General features: G+C 40.7%; 1 protein-coding gene across 1 annotated transcript in view; it reads left to right on the top strand.

The window, feature by feature from the left end:
• The window catches only part of LOC140202093 (scavenger receptor cysteine-rich domain-containing protein DMBT1-like), a 33,763-nt gene extending 14,944 nt beyond the window's left edge, over positions 1–18,819 (top strand). The window contains exons 5-15 of the mRNA XM_072266952.1: positions 3,769–4,083; positions 5,374–5,688; positions 8,152–8,466; positions 10,602–10,919; positions 11,007–11,069; positions 11,161–11,478; positions 11,609–11,641; positions 14,160–14,264; positions 14,683–14,790; positions 17,892–17,999; positions 18,409–18,819. Coding sequence (XP_072123053.1) covers positions 3,769–4,083; positions 5,374–5,688; positions 8,152–8,466; positions 10,602–10,919; positions 11,007–11,069; positions 11,161–11,478; positions 11,609–11,641; positions 14,160–14,264; positions 14,683–14,790; positions 17,892–17,999; positions 18,409–18,614 — 2,204 coding nt within the window. The 3' untranslated portion in view covers positions 18,615–18,819. The remainder of the gene's footprint in view (positions 1–3,768; positions 4,084–5,373; positions 5,689–8,151; positions 8,467–10,601; positions 10,920–11,006; positions 11,070–11,160; positions 11,479–11,608; positions 11,642–14,159; positions 14,265–14,682; positions 14,791–17,891; positions 18,000–18,408) is intronic.
• Positions 18,820–19,942: the final 1,123 nt, after the last annotated feature.

Genomic DNA, 19,942 nt, shown 5'->3' with positions numbered 1-19,942 from the left:
TTAATGACTAGTGATGTAGCTGCACAGAAAAAGGAGTACTGGACCACAGAAGAGGGAGATTGTCCAGCGGATCTTATAGACGGACGAGATGGTGAAACTTACTGCAGGGAGCATAACGTTTAGAAAGGAGTGCAAAGAAAATACAGATAGGTACTCAAAATTATGTTGTGATTTTATAGATTTGTAGGGATGTATGCTGTTCAGGCAGCACGCTGAAATTGAGCGGGAAGCACATGGCGATAGTTTCAGAGAACATCGTTCAGGTTTAAATCAGAAACCATATTGTAATAGAACATAAACTTAAAAATCTACAGCAATTGCACGCCCTTCGATCTAGAATGTAAAACCGATCATGTTATCGACTCTAGAAGCTGCCTAGAATGCTCCTGCCACATAACCCTCTATTTTCCTAAGCTCTATATATCCCATGTGAGAATCTCTTAAAAGACCGTATTGTATCTTCTTCTACTACCATCGCAGACAGTGCTTTCCACTACATCCCGCACGCTCTATGTGAAACTATTACCTCTGACATCCTCCATTACCACTTCCAAGCACCTTAAAATTATGCCCCCTAGTGCTACCCATTACAGCCCTGGGGCAAAAAAGCCTGGCTATCCACACGATCAATGCCTTTCATCGTTTAATACACCTCTGTCAGGTCACCTCTAATCCTCGGTCGCTTCAAGGAGAAACCGGTAAATTCATTCAACCTATTGTCGCAAGTCATGTTCTGCAATCCAAGCAACATCCAAGTAAAGCTCCACTACACTCTCTCTATTACAGCCACATCTTCCCTGTAGTAATATAGTGTGTATAAGATGATGAGAAGCATTGATCATGTGAATAGTCAGAGGCTTTTTCCCGGGACTGAAATGGCTAACACGAGAGGGCACAGTTTTAAGGTGCTTGTAGGTAGGTACAGAGGAGATGTCAAGGGTAATATTTTCACCCATGGTGAGTACATGGAATGGGCTGCCGGCGACGGTGGTGGAGGCGGATTCGATAGGGTCTTTTAAGAGACTGCTGGATAGGTTCAAAGAGCTTAGAAAAATAGACGGCTATGAGTACCCTTGGTAATCTCTAAAGTAAGTACATGCTCGGCACAGCTTAATGGGCCGAAAGGACCGTATCGTGCTGTAGGCTTTCTATGTTCTATGTTCAATGAAGTGACCTGAAATGAACACAGTACTCTAGGTGTGGTCTAACTGTCTTGTATTGCTTTAACATTACCTCACGGCTACTGAATTCAAATTAGAATAAAAGAAAACAATAAAATAGTTCAAATAAAACTAAACATACTAAACTCTAATAAAATGCTGACAACGGCCTGAAACAGATTAAACGCTAAAGTCCAAAGAAGATAACATCTGCAGATTCCTGAAATAAAACGAATACACACAAAAATACTCGAAGGGTCATTGCCAGAAACGTCGCATGTTTACTCTTTTTCCATAGATGCTGGCTGGACCACAGCGTTCCTCCAGCAATTTGTGTTAATCTTTTGAAACAAAGCCATTTAACAACTAAACCGTTCTCTTTCATTACTACAGAGACAAGGGAATAAAAATAATTTATTTTAGTTAATAGTTAATATCCAGATGCTTGGAGAATTTTGAAGAGATTACTCCTTTCTTGGAAAACGGACCGCACAGGATAGGTTATCCAGAAATGTGTCAAAAACTGAAGACATTGTTAATGTTACTTCACTTCCAAGCATCTATCGACTGCATCAGTGAGGAATGCAATTAGGTCGAAACACACTGTGCCATTACCATCGGAGTTTCCTGCTGCAGAACCGAGCAGAATAAATGTCCGGATGATCATGCATAGAGGCAAAGGATGACAGACCAATAACATAGTCGTTAATCGAAAACAAAATACCTTATTAACTCCCTGCAAATTAGGTTCAGGCAGGTGAATATTGATGGCGTCTTTGCAAAACCATAAGACAAGGCCAGTAGATATAGGAGCAGAAATAGGCCATTCGTTCCATCAAATCTGCTTTACTATTTCATCAGGTCTGATCTATTTTACCTTTTAGCCCTAACCCCCTGCTTTCTCCCCATAACCCTTCATGCTCTGACTAATGAAGAATTTATCAAGCTCTACCTTAATTATACCCTAAGAGTTGAACTCCACACCTGCCTGAAGCAACGAAGCCCACTAGCTAGCTAAAAAAATTCTCTCTCATCATCGTTCTAAAAGGACACCCCTCTATTCCAAGGCATTGTCCTCTGTCTTCGGCTATCACACCATAGGAAGCATCGTCTCTATATCGACTCTATCGAAAACGTTCAATATCGGTTTCACTTGGGTCAACCCGTATTCTTCAGAATTCCAGTGAGCACAGGCCCAGAACCATCAAAAGCTCCCCATATGATAAGGATTTCAATCTCGAAATAATTTTCCCAGGACAAACCATTCAGCCTGAGAGCCAGAGGTGGAGAAGTTACTGGAAGATCCTCTAATGGCCAGGATCTACCAACTATTCATCAACAGAATCTGCTATGTAGTCAGAATGGTGTTGTGAATGGAAGATGGCGTTTAACGAAACTTTTTAAGGTTTATATTAAGATTTAACTAAAAGTGTCAATGAGGGTAGGGCTGCGGATTTTGTACACGGGACTTCAGCACAGCCTTTGATAAGGTTCCACATGGGAGCTTCGTCTGAAAGATTTCCTTGCCCATTTGTCTATCCCCACGAATCTCCCTCCTGGCATTTATCCTTTCAATTGGAACAAGTACAACATCTGCCTCTATTTCTACACACTCGTTATCATTCAGGGCCCCAAACAGTCTTTCCAGGTGAGGCAACATTTCACCTGTGAGTATTCTGGTGTCATCTACTGTATTCGTTGTTTCCGGTGTGGCATGCTGTTTATCAATGAAACCTGGAATAGATCGGGAGACCCCTTCACCGAGCATGTACAATCCGTTCTTCCAAGAAAGTAGGGTCTCCCAGTGGCCGTTATTTTCAATTCCACTTCCTATTCCCATTCTGACATGAGCCTCTTTCTGCTGCCGCGATGAAGCCACACTCAGGTTGGAGGAGCAGCACCCTACATTCCGTGTGGGTAGCTCCAACCGAACCTGTTGGCTTTAACATCGATTTTTTTCGAACTTCCGTTAATGCCTCCTTCTTCCCTTTAACATTCCCTATTTCCAATATACACTCTCACTTTATCCCCTTAGCTGCCTATTACCTCCCTTGGGTGATCATGCCCCCTTTCTTTCCTCTATGTCCTTCTGTCCTTCGCAATCATATTTCCCCCTTCTCTAGCTCTGTATCCAGTAATTTTTCTAGATACTTACTTCACCCCTTCCCCCTTCTGGTTGCTCCTATCACCTTGTGGTTCATTCTTCCCGCGCTTTCTTACTCGGAATCCTCATCTTTTGTTTTCCCTGTCCTATTGCAGGGACTCGGCCCGAAACGTCGTCTGTACTCTTTTTCATTCAGCTGTCTGGCCTTCTGAGTTCCTCGAGCATCCTGTGTGTATTGCTTGGATTTCCAACATCTGCAGATTTTCATATGTTTATGATAGGATCTCATAATATATTGGAAACAACATTTGCCGGTTCAACGAGGTGAAGAACATATCTGCATTGTACTGCTCACTGCATTCCGTTTCAATGAATCTTCATGTCGAGAAACAATTGTCAGGCAGTCATGTGGAGAAGGTGGAAAATCAAACAATTCCTCAACTTTAGTATTTTACTCTGTTTTTGTTGAGAGTACTTAACTACATTCAATTATATCTACAACAGGGAAGCATGGACCACGTTTGGTTGATGGGAAGAGCAGATGCTCTGGCCGTGTGGAAGTACTGCACGGAGGCCAGTGGGGAACACTTTGCGATGAATATTTTAGCCTGGAAGATGCTGCCGTGGTCTGTGAACATCTACAGTGCGGGGCAGTAAGTGCAACTCCTAGAGGTGCTAAGTTTAGCGAAGGTAAAGGGCCATTGTGGAAGGATGACTACCGCTGCCTGGGGAACGAATCCCGACTAACCGATTGTCCAGTCTCGGTCTGGGGTCAGATTAAATGTTCACATGGGAATGACGCTGGTCTCATCTGCTCTGGTGAGTCACAAAGAATATCGGACAGAAACAACCTGCTCTTTGGTCGTAGAAATTTACACAACCGTGACGTGTTAAGTGATTTAACGGATGGTTTATTGGGGACCATATCTGACTGAGATTAAGAAGATAGTTTATGCTTCTTAATTTCGCAGATGCATGCTATAAAACCACATTCGTCGTATTATAAATAGACTGTTTTCAAGTATAGAGTGAATAATTCGTAAGTTGGAGAATAATTGTGCAAAAGGCTGCAGGATGATGACAATTTATTTATCAGCATAGCAGTCTTTGGCACAATGTAAAAGTCTACAAATATAGAAATATAATATCTGTGCAGAGAACAACTGTGTTACAGATTTTATTAATAAGTTGACGAGAGACAATAAAAAATGAAGGGTCCCATTTAAATTGGGTGAGTAAGAGCAAAGCCCGGCACTTTCACTATGAACAATACTTGTAAGTTAGAAAACACAATTCATTCTGCGTATTATGTATCACCGCCTCTTTAAGCTCCTGTAATATCAGTCCAATCCTTCCCGACTACACAACACTCCATTGTTTTAACATCATCCATGTGTTCCTTAAATGACTCTACTGTATCTGCCACTTCGGCAGCAGTAACAGGCCGCTGCATGCGCACAACTGGACCCTCTGTGTAAAAAAAAAAAAAAAAAAAAAAAAAAAAAAAAAGCTCTGATTTTTTTACCTACACTTTCCTCGATTTACTGTAAAGTGATGCCGACATGTATTCGCCATTTTGACTATTGTGAAAAATCTCTGTCTATCCACACTACATAAGGCTCTTATCTTGCACACCTTGATCAATTCCTATGTTGCGCTGCTTCGCTCCAAAGAAAAAAAAAAAGTCGCGTTTTTTTTTCTTTTTGTGAGCTTTTCTTTCGGCACTCGTTAAGAGAAGGTGCAACTCGCTCCCGGGATGGCTGTACTTAATGTTCGGGAACAAAATAAAAGAGTTTTACGAAAGAGCCCCCCCCCCCCCGCGCCAACAATGTAGATTTGGTTAGGGATCAGAATACGTAAATATTCAATATTTATCAATATGGTCAAAGTTTAATTGTATGCCTCATACTTCCAGTTTCTGAGATAAAGTACGGAAATAGTTTTTATAGCTCAAAAGGGCTGACAAACTTTACTGAAATTGCTGGCAACCTTAGTAACATGTGGGAAAATTAGTGTATAAAACACACTCTGCAGCAATATCAGAAAAAATATGTTGTGGATCCTTTTCCTTGATATTAACTCTTTTATCTATCTTCTTCGGTATCGTAGCTGAAATGTGGTCTTTGAGACTGAGCGATGGGGGAAGCCGATGCGACGGCCGAGTGGAGGTTTATGCTAACGGCACCTGGCATAGATTGCAGGATAAAGACTGGAAACTCAATGACGCAAACGTTGTCTGTAGTCAATTGCATTGCGGCTTCGCTAAATCCGCCTACAACTCCTCAAGGTACAGAGAAACTGCACGGCCCGTGTGGGTGACCGAAGTTCAATGCGAAGGAAACGAGTCACATCTCCGAAACTGCAACATCTCGGTGTTGAACAGGTCTTCTTCTGACATCTCGGGCGTTGGTGTCCTATGTTCAGGTGAATATTGTCAAACAGTTGCCAATGGGAATTTGTGATCTGGTATGGTCATTAGTAATGCATCGAGAAATTCAGAGACAATAAGGCATACAGATAGATTTATAGCCACATCGGAGCAAACGTCCTTATTGAAGGATCTCCGTTTTATAGTACAATGACCCCCAACCACCCTCCCCACCACGCACACACACACAACGCCTCCCGAAGCCCCGTTCCACAGAGACTACAACATATTTGAATATCAGAGGGAATTTGCAGAAGTCCCTTAGCTTACCATCGTACCAGATGGCACAACCTGGGGATATGAAGGAAATTCTAAACACAGAGGAAAGCAGCCTGATTCCGGGCAGAATACGCAAAATTCATCCAGAGAGTCGGTATTTAATCAGCTTCAATGGATGTGTGACGCACCAGCTGTAATGCTATGAACACCATTTCGCAGACTCATTCGCCATTGGACTGTATGCCAAACCGGAGTGTCTTGCAGAGCGTCAATATGGGGGGGAGCTGCCCATTTATCCGTTCGCTTCAATCTAATCAGGAATCGCATTCAAATTTCTGTGAATTGCAAACGGCTAAAATTACTGTGTATGCACTTGTACATAAAAGAAATTAATTCATTTCTGAGACCACAGACCTGGGAGGATGAAAACCCATTTTGCATGCTGTACAATTACGAGGTTGAAGTTTCAGTTCCATATACCTGAAACTCTCAGCTTGAACTCTCAGTTTGAGATCTTTCAATCAGAATGATGGGCAATGTTTTCTGCATTAACCAAATATTCCCGTACGGTGAAAATATAGTTTTGTTCAAGTGATTCTTATTGCAGCATTTAACAAAACTCTATGGAAAAATGTCAGTAGGTGGCAGCACATTATTGGTACCATAGTGTCGAAAAACCGCACTAGTTTGGCTGTGAAACTATCTGTCTTCAGTTGTGTGCAGTGAATAGATGTGTGTTAATTACCTTAGTAAATAGATGTGTGCTTGTCTACAGCTGCTACAACAGTGAATTGAATGAGAAAAAGATACATCTATTTTGTATAATCATCAAAGAAAAACATTATATCCCGGAGCATTTCTCTCATAGGGCGGACAAACCTTGGTTGGTGTCTCCAGCTGCATCTTCTAATACGCGCTCTCCAATTCTCACCACTGTTGCGTTCATGAGTTCATTCCTTTGATAGTATCATGTTTTGTTTAACTCATGTCACCTCCTGCAATACATGCTGAAGGAACACACAAAATCAGGAAATCAACGTTGAAGTTGTGCCTGTGGTAAATGATGTAAGAGATTCAAGTGTTAGGTGAAAGATATAAGGGGTTGAGATGTATGAATCCGCTATGAATCTGGTTTATGACAGTTGACTATGGAAACAATGAAAGAAGACAGGGCATCAGATAATGATGATGACTGGGTAATGAGAAGTTATATGAGGGGAACGTGAACGGGAAAAGGTGAACGAGAGAACAGAGAGCGGTTGCTGGAGAAATTACCGGAAGTGGGATGTATTTCCTACAGATTGAGGTGGACGGTATTTTGATCGCGTTGACGTATATGGAGAATGCAGTTTACGGCGAATCCAGTAAAACTTTCTGATAGTTCAGTTTCATGCTGTAGGTGCAGGATTGGCTAACGAAAGACCAACGAGAGCTGATGTCTAACCTTATTTCACTTTAAATCATATGGTTGATCAAGAATTTTCAGAGTTTATCCGATAATTGCCATTAGATGCATGAGCGAAATTCTCAGAGAACCTTTTTTTTATTGGTTTGAATTTTATGCACTGCTGCTTTAATATGCAATAATTCATATTGCAATTTGCTCATCCAGACATATGCACATTGACAGTGCGGCACGGAGTACATTTTTTTCATATTTATGTTGCACAGACACTGTGTGAATCAGCATTGCATAGGAAAAATAAATCCAGGCGAATTTGAATGGCAAAAGTTACCTCCGTTTTCACACTTTCCGAAATGCACACCTTCGTTACTGCAAAGCAATAGACTGGAACTATTACATGGAGGAGTATTAAACAAAGCGATAATACTGAATATTTTTAATTCACCATCTTAAAAATAAAATCCAGCTTGTGTTGTCGGCGAAGTCTGTCGAGCTGAATTGCAAACATTTTACTTGAAGATGCCTTTCTTACTCTCCTGAAGCTCCTTCACCCACACTGGAGCACAAGTCGCCAAAAGCAGCTCGCCAGTGTCCTCTGTGAATTATTTTGCTGCCTTTGCTGTTGTGTTTTGGGCTTTCGGTTTTCACCACACGACTTCATACACCCTCTTAAGAAAGTTCCTTCCTCTCCCAGGAATGATGTATTTTTAGTTTTTGTTGACACATTTGTAGCACCGTTTTTTTTTTAACAAGCTGGGGTTTGGGTTTGTCCAACGAGTTGATGGAATCATTTTTGTTAATGGAATGGGTAAACTCGTATGTTTCTTTTCAACAGACCACTTGCAGTTAAGGCTATTCGGCAGTGAAGATGGGTGTGCTGGAAGACTGGAGATTTATTACCATGGATCCTGGGGAACAGTCTGCGATGACTCCTGGGATCTAGTTGACGCTAACGTGGTATGCAGGCAACTAGGTTGTGGTTATGCTTTGGCGGGAAAAATTCATGGTACCTGTGGACGAAGCACTGGAGAAATTTGGTTGGATGAAATGAGATGCTCGGGTAATGAAACGTATCTCTGGAAATGTCCATCAGCCCCGTGGGGCCAACATGACTGCAGCCATAAGGAAGATGTGACAGTGGAATGTTCCGGTAAGCTATGTACATTCTGCTCATTTTCTGCAACGTGTTATTCCAGTCTTCACTTTGGAGATTTGTGGAAAGATTGACGGCACACAATAGGGTTATTGAAATATAACCATAGAAATCTACAGCACATTACAGATCCTTCGGCACACAGTGCTGTGCCTATCATGTAAATTAGTCTAGAAACTGCCTACAATTTCCCTGCTGCATAACCTTCTGTTTTTCGAAGCTCCATGTACCTATCTTCATCACCATCACTGGCAGCGCATGCCATGCACCCAACACCATTACACTAACAATACCGGCTAATCTGTGTAATGTTTTCGCTCTGCTTTTTGAAACTAAAACAATTAACATGTTGTACCCAATTACTTTCAAAAGGAGTGTGAAAGCGAAAAGCCATATAATCAGAGCAGCATATAAGATAGAGAGGTGAATATGTAGCGCAATGTCAACACCACTAATTGCAGTAAACGTATTAAATAACGTAGCATTGAAGGTAACTGGTTCAGATTACGCCTTGTTCTTTTGCCAGATGTGTTGCTCATCGCAATGTTTTCTGCTATGCACTGTTGGCCAGAAAACTCTATTTGTTTTACTATGAGGTAGAGAACTGTATCGAACTTCCCAGACCCAACGAGATAAACAAACAATTGTCTTGCTAACCCTTACCTCTTGGAATCCCGAGCCCCCAGAGCAAAGCACTACGTCACGTGGGAACGCATAAACCCTTGCAGACAGCGGCAGCATTAATCCCGGGGAAAAAAAAAAGATGAAAACAGTAACAAGTAGAAAAAAAATGATTTTGTGGCATATTGGAAATACGCAAAAATTGAAATACCCTACTCTAGATAATACAATATTCAATCTGGAAGATTACATGGAACCTAATTGTTTCTGAAGCTTCTGTTACATTTGATTGTTACAGAAAGGGGCGTCAAGATATAAAATAAATAAGTAGGTGCGAAAAAGTGTTGTTGATTATTAGGGGACCAGAGGTTATCTGAACAACACATTTGAACGCAGCTGTTGATCAGAGCGATTAAGCTGTGAAAGGGAGACAAATTGTTAACAACGCCAATAGTACCTGCAAGATGTAAGAATCGATGGAGTGCAAGGGAAATTTTGGGTCAACTGCAAAGGCTAAGATAGAGGGAAGACAATAGAGTCGTTTCTGAAGCACTTGCATCAGAGAGCGTCTTAGATTGTATTCATTAGAGTATAGAAGAATGAGAGGGGATCTCATAGAAACGTTTCGAATGTTGAAAGGGTTGGCCAGAGTAGATGTGGAAAGGTTGTTTCCCTTGGTGGGTGAGTCCAGGGCAAGAGGCCATAGTCTTAGAATTAGAGGGTACCCAGTTAAAACAGAGATGAGGAGAATTTTTTTTTTTTTAGCCAGAGGGTCGTGGGTTTGTGGAATTCGTTGCCACATATGGCTGTGGAGGCCCGATCATTGAAGGTGTTTAAGGAGGAGATTGACAGGTATCTAATTAGTCAGGGTATCAAGGGATATGAGGAAAAAGCCGGAAATTGGAACTAGATGGGTGAATAGTTTAGCTCATGGGGGAGCTGCGGAGCAGACTCGATGGACCGAATGGCCTACTTCTGCTCCTTTGTCTTGTGATCTTGTGATAATCTAATAGGCGGTTCCTGCAGATTGGACACTGAGTGAGCATTTCTTTCGAAAGACTGAAGCGTGGCTCATTACTTATGAAAATTTGCAGGGACCTTTTCCGTTTATTTCCTGTTATTTATTTCTTGCAGCTCTGCTCATTCTCGACATCATGTTCAGAGCGAAAAAAAAAACTAACACCTGTTCCTCATTTTCACACAAACCATCCTCAGATTCAATGCTTGATCCTTCGCAAAACCGGTGAAGTGTAATAACATTTCACTAACAGTCCCACGTTTCTGTTCCCCCACAACCCATAATTAATTAGAATAGAGCTCTTTGTTGTTCCCTGATTTCCTTATCCGTCCACACATTACTCTCCCTTCTGAGTGTTCCGTGCGCTTTCAGATTTTTGAGCTACTACAAATGTGTATTACATGCTTTTTTTTTTTGTTGGCCGAAAACAAGATAAGTTTTCTGTGGTATGAAAGCATTGTTAGGACCTTTGAATTAACTAATTTGTTCTCAGAACACAAAGAAATGCGCCTGGTGAATGGAAATCACAGCTGTGAAGGGAGAGTGGAAGTGCGGTACAATGGGAGGTGGGGAACAGTTTGTTCCGAGAAACTGGATAATACGGATGCGAACGTGATCTGTAAGCAAATGAACTGCGGGCCCATGGAATCTATTGAGTATGACTCTAAGAAGTATCTAGAAGGATCTGATCCAATATGGCTGGATGAAATAGCATGTCTCTCGTACGAGTCGACTCTTTGGCAGTGTCATGCAGACCCTTGGGGGAAACACGACTGTCAACATAACGAAGATGCAGGTGTTAAATGTGAAGGTAACATATGGAACTCATTATCTGGCGATTTGCATTATATACGTAGTTGTTAAAAATAAATACAGAGCATTTTTCTCTTGTCATCAGAAGCGAAAATACCGCAGAGGTCCAGTGAAAAGGTCTGTGAAGCACCCTATGTGTCTCAAGCAGGTAATTAATGCTACAAGTTACAATATCAGTTTAGCAGTTTAAATTCAGTTTCAGAGTTATGATTAAGGAAAAGTAAATGTTTTTTTTTCAGCGTTAGAACTACCGCTGCGTCTTTCTGGCGGCAACACCAATTGCTCCGGAAGGTTGGAGATAGAATCCAATAAGACTTGGGGCACGATATGCGATGATTCCTGGGATATAGCCGATGCCAATGTAGCGTGCAGGCAGCTGGGCTGTGGCTCTGCCCTTTGGACTCTCGGGTCGCATAAAAATGTCCAGGACATCGGTGATATTTGGCTGGATGAAGTGAAATGCAAAGGAAGTGAAGCTTTTCTGTCCAGTTGTTCTTCCTCTCCACTTGGTCAACATGACTGTGACCATAAGGAAGTTGTCTTTATTGTTTGTTCAGGTAGGCGTCCTTGGACAAATTCCATGTTTTCTTCAACTGATTTGTAAACGTCGGAATCATAAACAACTGAAAAATAGAACCAAAAAAAATGAAGTTATTAACATTTATCCAATAATTCTCTTCACAACAGATTCCGCTCCTCTCACTGGTTCGACGGGTTCAGGTATTTGATATTATGGCATTTCTCCTTTATTCGATCTCGAAAATACTGATTTTCCTCTGTTACTAATTGTCCATTCCAAAGGAATTGAGCCGTTAACTGAGCGTTTAACATATTTGCCGAAATCCTTGTTGTCCAATCACGTGTTTGTATTGGGATGTTGTAAAATTCTTAAAAAATAATATATCCAACACCTGCCAAATATCTCGGTGAGATTAACTTATGTGAACTTCAGGATAATTGCCTCATTATTGAGGATCCACAAAGTGCCTTGAACAAGTGTTCTTATTGAAACTTTGAAGAATTTCCACTGTAGATTTGGTAAATGGTAGTTGATCATTGTGTCAACAGTGAAAACTAATTCATATCATTTGTTGTGAACATCTCCATTAGTGTATCGTGCTCTAACCATGCAGAGAGGACGGCTCAGAAAGCTCAACAACCTCTCTATTTCATCAGGAAGTTAAAGGCATTTGAACATTCCAATCGGCCCTCACCAATTATTAAGGAAGCGCCGTAGGAAGTATCCTGTTTGGATGCATAAGGGATTGCTATGAGTCCTCTACCATGGCATAGAGCAACTACAAATGTTTAACAGATCAGGGAAAACTACATCCCTTCTATAGACTCTGACTTACCTTCTCGCTGCTGCCGTAAAGCATGCGGTATAATCAAAGCTCCCAACCACCCCATGATTTTTTTCATCAATTCTTTCTATGACACAGAATTTGCAAAAGCCTGAAAGCAGGATCAAAAATAGTTGTTAGTACCCTTGTATAAACCTAGTAAATAGATGCCTAGTACAAAAGTATTGACTCCAATTTACTTTATGATCTTGCTCTTTATTGTATACCTGTACTGCATTTTCTCTTCAGCTGCTTCACATTTTATGCCTTCTGTTATTGTTTTATCTTCTGGATCACCACATTATGATGTTAGCTGCATGACCAGTATGTAAGACACACTTTTTACTGTATTTCGATACACGTGACAACAATAAATAAGTTCCAATTCGAATTCCAGAATGTTCACATTTAGTCAGTTTGTTGTCGAGCCGGAAGAATTGAACAGACTGCGCATATCTTTCCACTGCTTGTGAAATGGTCTGTATGGACCTTCATGGAAAGTGCGCTGTGAATCTGGCTGGTTGGGATGCATTTTTTGTATGAAGTACTGTACTGCTTTGCGCTGTTATACAGTGTCATTGTTGGTAAATCTACAGCTTGCTGGTATCTTCGGCATTTATCACAGTGCAGTACGGAGAGCAATGTCATCGTTTCACAAAGGCACCTTGGATCTTATAACTGCAGTGCAGTGGTCAAGGAGGACAAAGAGAAACAGGAATTAAATACTTACAAAGCAAAGTTTGAATGCTATTCCCTGTATCCCTATTCCCCTGAAAACTAAAGACCCCCACATATTTGTACGTATAACTGAGTGGTACATTATCAAGGAGGTCGATTATGATCATGCAAGTCATTCAACCTGCTTGGAAGACTTGCAGGTCGCAAGGATATTTCCAAATGTGTGTGTGCACAAGGAAGTGTTCAAAATTCAGGAAAGCACAGGGATGCTAAGGAGCCTTGACGAACATTTTGATTAAACAGCGTTTTTCCTGACAGGCGGAGATTTAATTTCGTCTGGAAAGAATGTTGATGAGTTTGAAAGATAATTTTGACATTGGAGTATTGATCGAGAGTCATTGTATTGTTCAATATGATGAAGAAACAAATGTCCTGCAGCTTCTGCTTTGTACTGCGGCTTCAATGCTTTAATTCCATTAGTTTGATCTCTATAATATCCGAAAATCCCGAGTTGTGAAAATGGATGTTTGTGGTTGAAAGGATTTGGAGTCGGTATGAATAATGGAAACCACGATCAACCTTCGAGCAGTGGACATGCTTGCCAGGACAAATACCATTCTTGCTGAAATAACTTGACCCTTTATTTATTCAAGATGTCCTCCGGACTCCGTGTGTACGTTTTGTTTCTTTTCACAACAAACAAAATCAGCCACAGCTCTGTGACCTTTAGCAATAACCCATTACCTATTATGTAACTTCTCATGGCCGTCATGTTTTGAACAGATTATTCTGTCATTTAAACAGCTTATCCTGTTCGACTCATAATATATTTTCAGAGCTATTGACTTCCACTTGAGAGACATCCACCAATTGATTCTATTTTATTTTAATCTCCATAATTCTCTCGTCGTAGCATTTGCTTCATTTTCCTTTGCCATTTTCACCACGGATGACGTATTGTCTAATGTTTATCGGGTTTTGTTCCATAGTGTCGTTTTACAAGCTTACTTTTTTTTTTCCAACATCATAACCCGTAACTATCAGTTCCGTTCTTTTCCACGACGTATCTGACGTCTTTCCATAAATCTTATTCTTCGAGTAATTCTGCATTATGCAGACTAACTTCGATAATTAAAAATAAGCATTTCTTTTTGTGAATGTCTAAGCCTTAAAGTTATAATATCTGTTTTAATTTATCTACTGAATTTGTGTTTAAGTATTGGAAAACAAGTTCTCCTCCATCTTGTTTGCTGTCTGCGTGACGTTTGGAATCGTTGTCGTGGGCGAGTTATTCGCAACGATGGTGATAAAGCGGAGAAGAGGTAAGATTCAAGCTTTAAACTTTCTTATTTTTCGGAATAGTATTTCAAATTTTGTTAAGAGTAATGTATGCTGATTTCTTACAGGCGGTCGTGTTATTATCCGGTACAATACGTACCCAAACCTGTGTAGTAATAATAAACGTCTCATCATTTGGAATGTTGTATACCAAACGGTGGAACAACTATTGGCAAATATGTTTTATATATCTACAGACAGCCTGCATTCAGTCTTTCTACTGTTACTGTAATTCTCCCAAATGTACAGATTATATGAATGATGATGACAGAATTTTCAAAGTTCTCGTTCATCAACAGACATATATGATTGTTTCTCCATTATTAATTTTAATACCGAGAGTTAACTCTTCAATTTGTATCTTGTAAATGAACATGGTTTTCCGAACTGTCACTTCAACAGACGCAGAGTTTAGAGGCAGAGCTTCATCTGATATCCTTTACCAAGCAATTTATGAAGAAATTGATGATACTCCTCGCATCAAGAACTTGAATTATTCACAAGATTCAGGTACGTCTTGCTTCTTTCATTTACTTTTCAGGAGGTCAACACCGTCTCCACCCATACCGGCACAAGAAATCGAGAAATACCGCTTAAAGATAACAAAACGTACTTCAAAGTTGAAACGAAAAGAGTCAGAGAAAAAAAGAAATGAAATGTCTGACAGCAAGATGTCTGTTGGCCATAGGAAAATTCAGACTTTGGCTTATGGAGTTTATGGTGGACAGAAGCCAAGGCCCTACGTTTTTTTTTAAATCTTCCTTTCTTTCTTCTTTCACAACTAGAGCACTGTGGAGACTAGGTAAGTTCGTACAATGTTCCTCTTGCGGGATGGGGCAAGGCAAAGTGACCTTTAGTGTCCGTGGCGACTGCACTTGGAAGAAATGCATCAAGCTGCAGTTTCCTACAGATTGTGCAAAGGAACTGGAGCTGGAACTAGATGAATTCCCGATTATTAGGGAGGTTGAGAGGCTGACCGGCGGGACTTATATGCAGGTAGTTACACCTAAGGGGCAGGACACAGGTAACTGGCTGACCTTCAGAAGGAGAATGAGATAATTAGCCAATGCAGAGTACCTCCGTGGCTGCTCTCCTCAACAGCAGTGGTACTGCTTTGGACACTATTTGGCAGGAATAACTTTTCAAGGGAAAGGCATACTCGTCAGTTCTCTGGCAGTGAGTGTGGCCCTGTGGCTTAGAAAGAAAGGCAGGAGGAGAGGCGTCCTGCACTGCTGGACGATTCATTTGGTTAAGTAATCAGACAGATGTTTCTGGCTACGTGAACGATATTATTATTTCCCAGGTGGCAGGGTCACAAACATCTCTGATCAACAAATAATTATTAAGTCGGGAGTGGGAGAGTGAGCAGCAAAAGGTCATGATCAACGTCGGTTTGTAAGAATGGGTGATCAGGTCCTACAAAGAGTGCTTACGGAATTAGGGGATGAGTGAAAGGACAAAAATTCCAGGGTTGTGATCTTAGGATTGCTATGAAAATTATACTGAAGGAACGGTTTGACAGTGCTGAAAAGTGGTGAGGTGTTGGTGGGGTTGTGGTTTAAATTACACTTGTAGGCGGATGCGAGCTGGGGCATAAGAACAGACAGTGGCGTGGTTGTGGGGAACGAAGTTGTTGAGCAACATACAACGTCAAGAATCGAGAGACTGACCGTGTTCTGAGTTGTGTATTTTTCAATGGAGGAAGTATGTAAGAAAACGCTGATGAGCTTACGGTACGGATCAGCACATGGGGCAATGACATTATTGTCATTAGTGAAACTTGGTTGCAGCATTGATAGGGTCGTCACTGAGAACCCCAGGATTTCATTGCCTTAGACTTGATAGTACAGCAGTTCTTAAATGGGGAGTGGTGACATCACTTATATGAGAAAATGTCACAGCAGAGTTCAGTAGGAAAGACTGGTGAGCTCGTCTGCTGAGGCTATATGAGTGGAACTATTGAACAAGTGAAGGACAGCGACTGTAATATATTTTTTAACACAGACCACCCAACATTCAGCCGGATTTAGAGCTGCAGAATTAAGAAAGAGAGGATAGAGAGAGAGACAGGGGGAGGGGAGAGAGAGAGAGGGAGAGAGAAAGCTCATACTGCTGCAAGAGCATATGTTACTGATAGTTGGTACTTTAAAATTCACACATATTCATTGGAATCCTTATACTGGAACATAGCCTGATGGAATAGTTTGTCAAATATAGGCAGGTGATTTCCAAATTAGATAGAGCGAAATACTAGATCTCCTATTAGGGATGAGACAGGACAGGTGACAGGAGTTTGTGTCGTAGAAAATTTTGCATCTGGTGATCATAATTCCATTAGTTTCAAGACAATCGCTGAGAAAGGTAGATGTGATCATAGGGTTGCATTTCTAAATTGGGGAAATACTAAATTTAATGGTGTAAGAAAGAATCTGGAAAGTGTGAATTGGAATAGGTTGTTTTATGGGAAAGGCTTTCTTAAGTGGGAGGACCCTCAAAAGTGAAATTCTCAGAGTACAGACTTTGTAATTGTCTGACAGAATAAAAGACAACGATAACATATTTTTGGAAAATAATAATTAAGTGAAAGGGACTACCCAAGGTAGGAGAAGCGCCTTATTTTCTGTCTGGGTATTAATTTCAATATTTCATTTTGATGAACAGGTGTTCTCCCCCCACAAACTTCCTCTGTACCCAACTCTGACATTTTACCTTCCTCATCTGTCCCGGCTCCTTATAACTCTTACTCCTTCTTTCTCCCGTGCTCCACGCTCCTTTCCTATCAGAATCCGCTTTTCTCCAGCACTTGACCTTTCGAACTCACCTGGTTTCAGGAATCACCCCGCCTCTAGCCTCCTCCAGCTCCCTTCACGTTACAACTCTGGTATCTTCCCCTTTCTTCTGAGAGCTGAAGAAAGATCTTCGTTTTAAGACCTGATGAATTTCTCCTGCAGTTTGTGTGTGTTGTTTAGGATGTCTAGCATCTGCAGACTTTCTCGTGTGCATAATTTTTAGAGTCTGGAGGAATGATGAGACGAATGTCAAAGGTATTTTGATACACAGATGGCTGTCGGTTGGTGAAACGTTCTGCTAGGGGTAGTTGTAGCAGCAGATACACTAGATCCGTTAAAGAGACTCATAGGAAACATAGATGAAAGTGCAGTGGAGGACGATACGGGAAGGAATGTTGGGACAAAGCTTCTGTGATGTGCTGAAAAACTCTGTGTTCCCTGCTGGAGAATCTTGAAATCGCAGTGAACTGGAATGTTGGAGGAAAAACAGTCGCCGATTGAGCTGCAGAGGTGTACTGATGCTGCTAGCAGTAGTGCCCTCATCCATCTTTAAAAAATATATTTATCATACTCTATCAGTTTGTGTCATTGCTATCTCTCGTTCCTCATCATAATACAGACATTCCTTTCCTGCTCTCGTTCACCCAGCGCATCTACACTGCAGTATTTGCACCAGCCTTGATTTTCACTTTTCTGACTGCGATCAGAGTAGCCTCACACGAAGTGCCCACACTACTCTTACTGAGATGATGAAGGATTTATGAATTCCGTCCTGTAGATGAAATAAATCGCTCCATCATTTTCTCTTTCGTTTACTTCTAGTCGCTGGTTCCATTGATTCCATCAATCAAATCGAATATTACACTTGTGATGCATTTAACAGCACCAAAATGAAACCAGGATGTACTGAAGGAAACTCGAGCGTTGAAGGTTGGTGTATGCTTCTTTATGATGTGATTTATTTTTCTTTATTTATCCGTTCTAATGACGGCGATCATAACCCCGACCAAGCAAGTTTTACAGGCATTATGACATTAAGTGATAAGAAATGTCAAACTTCTTTGAGGGATTTTCGTTATTTCATGTGTGTGCCAAAAAATCTCGCCTGCAGACAGCCGAGTAATTGAATTAACTGCTATTTTTTGTTCATTTCGTTTTGGGATAATTAGAGAGCAGTTTTGGTGCACGATAACTTGTTCAAAGCCAACACACTGATAAAGACCGGTCCTTCATCAGAATGCCGATCTCACGTGGAACAAAACGAATATCTTTCATCCAGCAGGGCGCGGTGTACAACATCAATTTTCAGGAATATCGATTTCATTAATGCTTCTCCTAGATCTGGTTCCCAACATATATGATGGCGTTGAGTACAGAACCATTGATTCTCCTGATGCTACGATCCCGATACCCGACGTAGCGACCGATACTCTGATGCTCAGAGTTGCCCATGATGACCTAGAAAATGAAGGTAATTTCAGCTCCATCATATACGCACGAAACAAAGTTCTGGGTAACAAAACACTGATCGTCTTATGCTTTTGACGCATTCAAATTTGTGTGTATATTTTGATTCTTAAAAATACAAGTCCTGGGAACGTAGTTCCCAGCAATTATAAATTACCCCGTGGTGCATTGAAACTTCCAGCCATTTCAGTCCCAAGAGTCGTCGACAGCTCGTTCACATACTTTACATCTTCACCATGAAGTTAGTAAGAAGGATTTTATTTGTATTTGTTCACTATTTGTGTCCCGTCAGCTGTAATTAATATTAATTGAAATCAGTTGAAATTAGGGTTCACAGAGTTGCTCAGTTCATGGAGGACTTTCCTTCACTGCAAAAAGTATTGTGTATTTTTTTTTCCTAAATTTTGAATGCAAATAATTAAATCCAGGATAAAGTTTCATAGATTTGTCCTGAAATATACTCTATACTGGGTTGATATCTAATCATGACGCATTACTGTCTGTTCAGGTTGAGGAGCCGAATACTTTCAATGAAATTGCCCTGTGCCTTCCAATTTTGTCACTGAAATAAAAAAAAAGACAGATAATATGTCCAACACTATTTGTATTTAATTTACAGTCTTCACTTAACCAGCTTAATCTATCAACCTTGTTTCCTTTCTCAGGTAAATTATTCTGAACTCCACAATCCCTTCTTCTAATGCGAGTCTTGAAGGGAGTGGAAATATTGCGAATAAACTATCCTTTCATCTCTCCAGAAAGATGAGCATGTAGATCGTCACGTTTTTGGTTTCTCACGTTGTAATACCAATAGCAGAAAGGTTGAGTTATTTTGAGACATTTGCTTTCTCTCTTGCCCTATAACATGCAAGAAATCATGTTTATTCAGCTGACCCGAAAGAAATCTGGTGAAATTAAAATGAAAATCAGTATTTTACTTCTTGAGCCTTCATGGTATCTCGTATGGTTCTTAAATATATCCCAGGATGCTCAGAAGAATGGTCGTATGGCTTTATCGTTCTTTATTTTGTTGTGGTTGGTGCCAGTCGCAGTTACATTTTACATTGTTCCGTGAAAGTTTGAAACAAATAAAATAAATATATTATTGTATGTATAATGTGATTCTCATTCATGTTATTAATGTGTTCATATTTTGGCCTAAACTTGTCACAGCCACCGATTCGGCAGCGCAGCGGATATGGCAATTGCCCTCGTGAATATGCACGTTTCAGCTAATTATTATTTTATTGTAATAGTATTTAATTCCATTCATTCCTTCGTATTATTTGTCGAGACTTGGACACAGCACAGCAACGCTTCGTTTCCTGTTTGCATTCGGCCTTGCCTGAGAACTTAGACAGTCGAGTGTACTGACTCTAAAGACTAGCGGTATTCATTTAATATTT

This window comes from Mobula birostris, chromosome 8 (genome assembly GCF_030028105.1).
Source record: "Mobula birostris isolate sMobBir1 chromosome 8, sMobBir1.hap1, whole genome shotgun sequence".
Taxonomy (NCBI): domain Eukaryota; kingdom Metazoa; phylum Chordata; class Chondrichthyes; order Myliobatiformes; family Myliobatidae; genus Mobula; species Mobula birostris.
The sequence above is the reverse complement of the archived record's forward strand: the minus strand, read 5'-3'. Positions and strand labels throughout refer to the sequence as shown.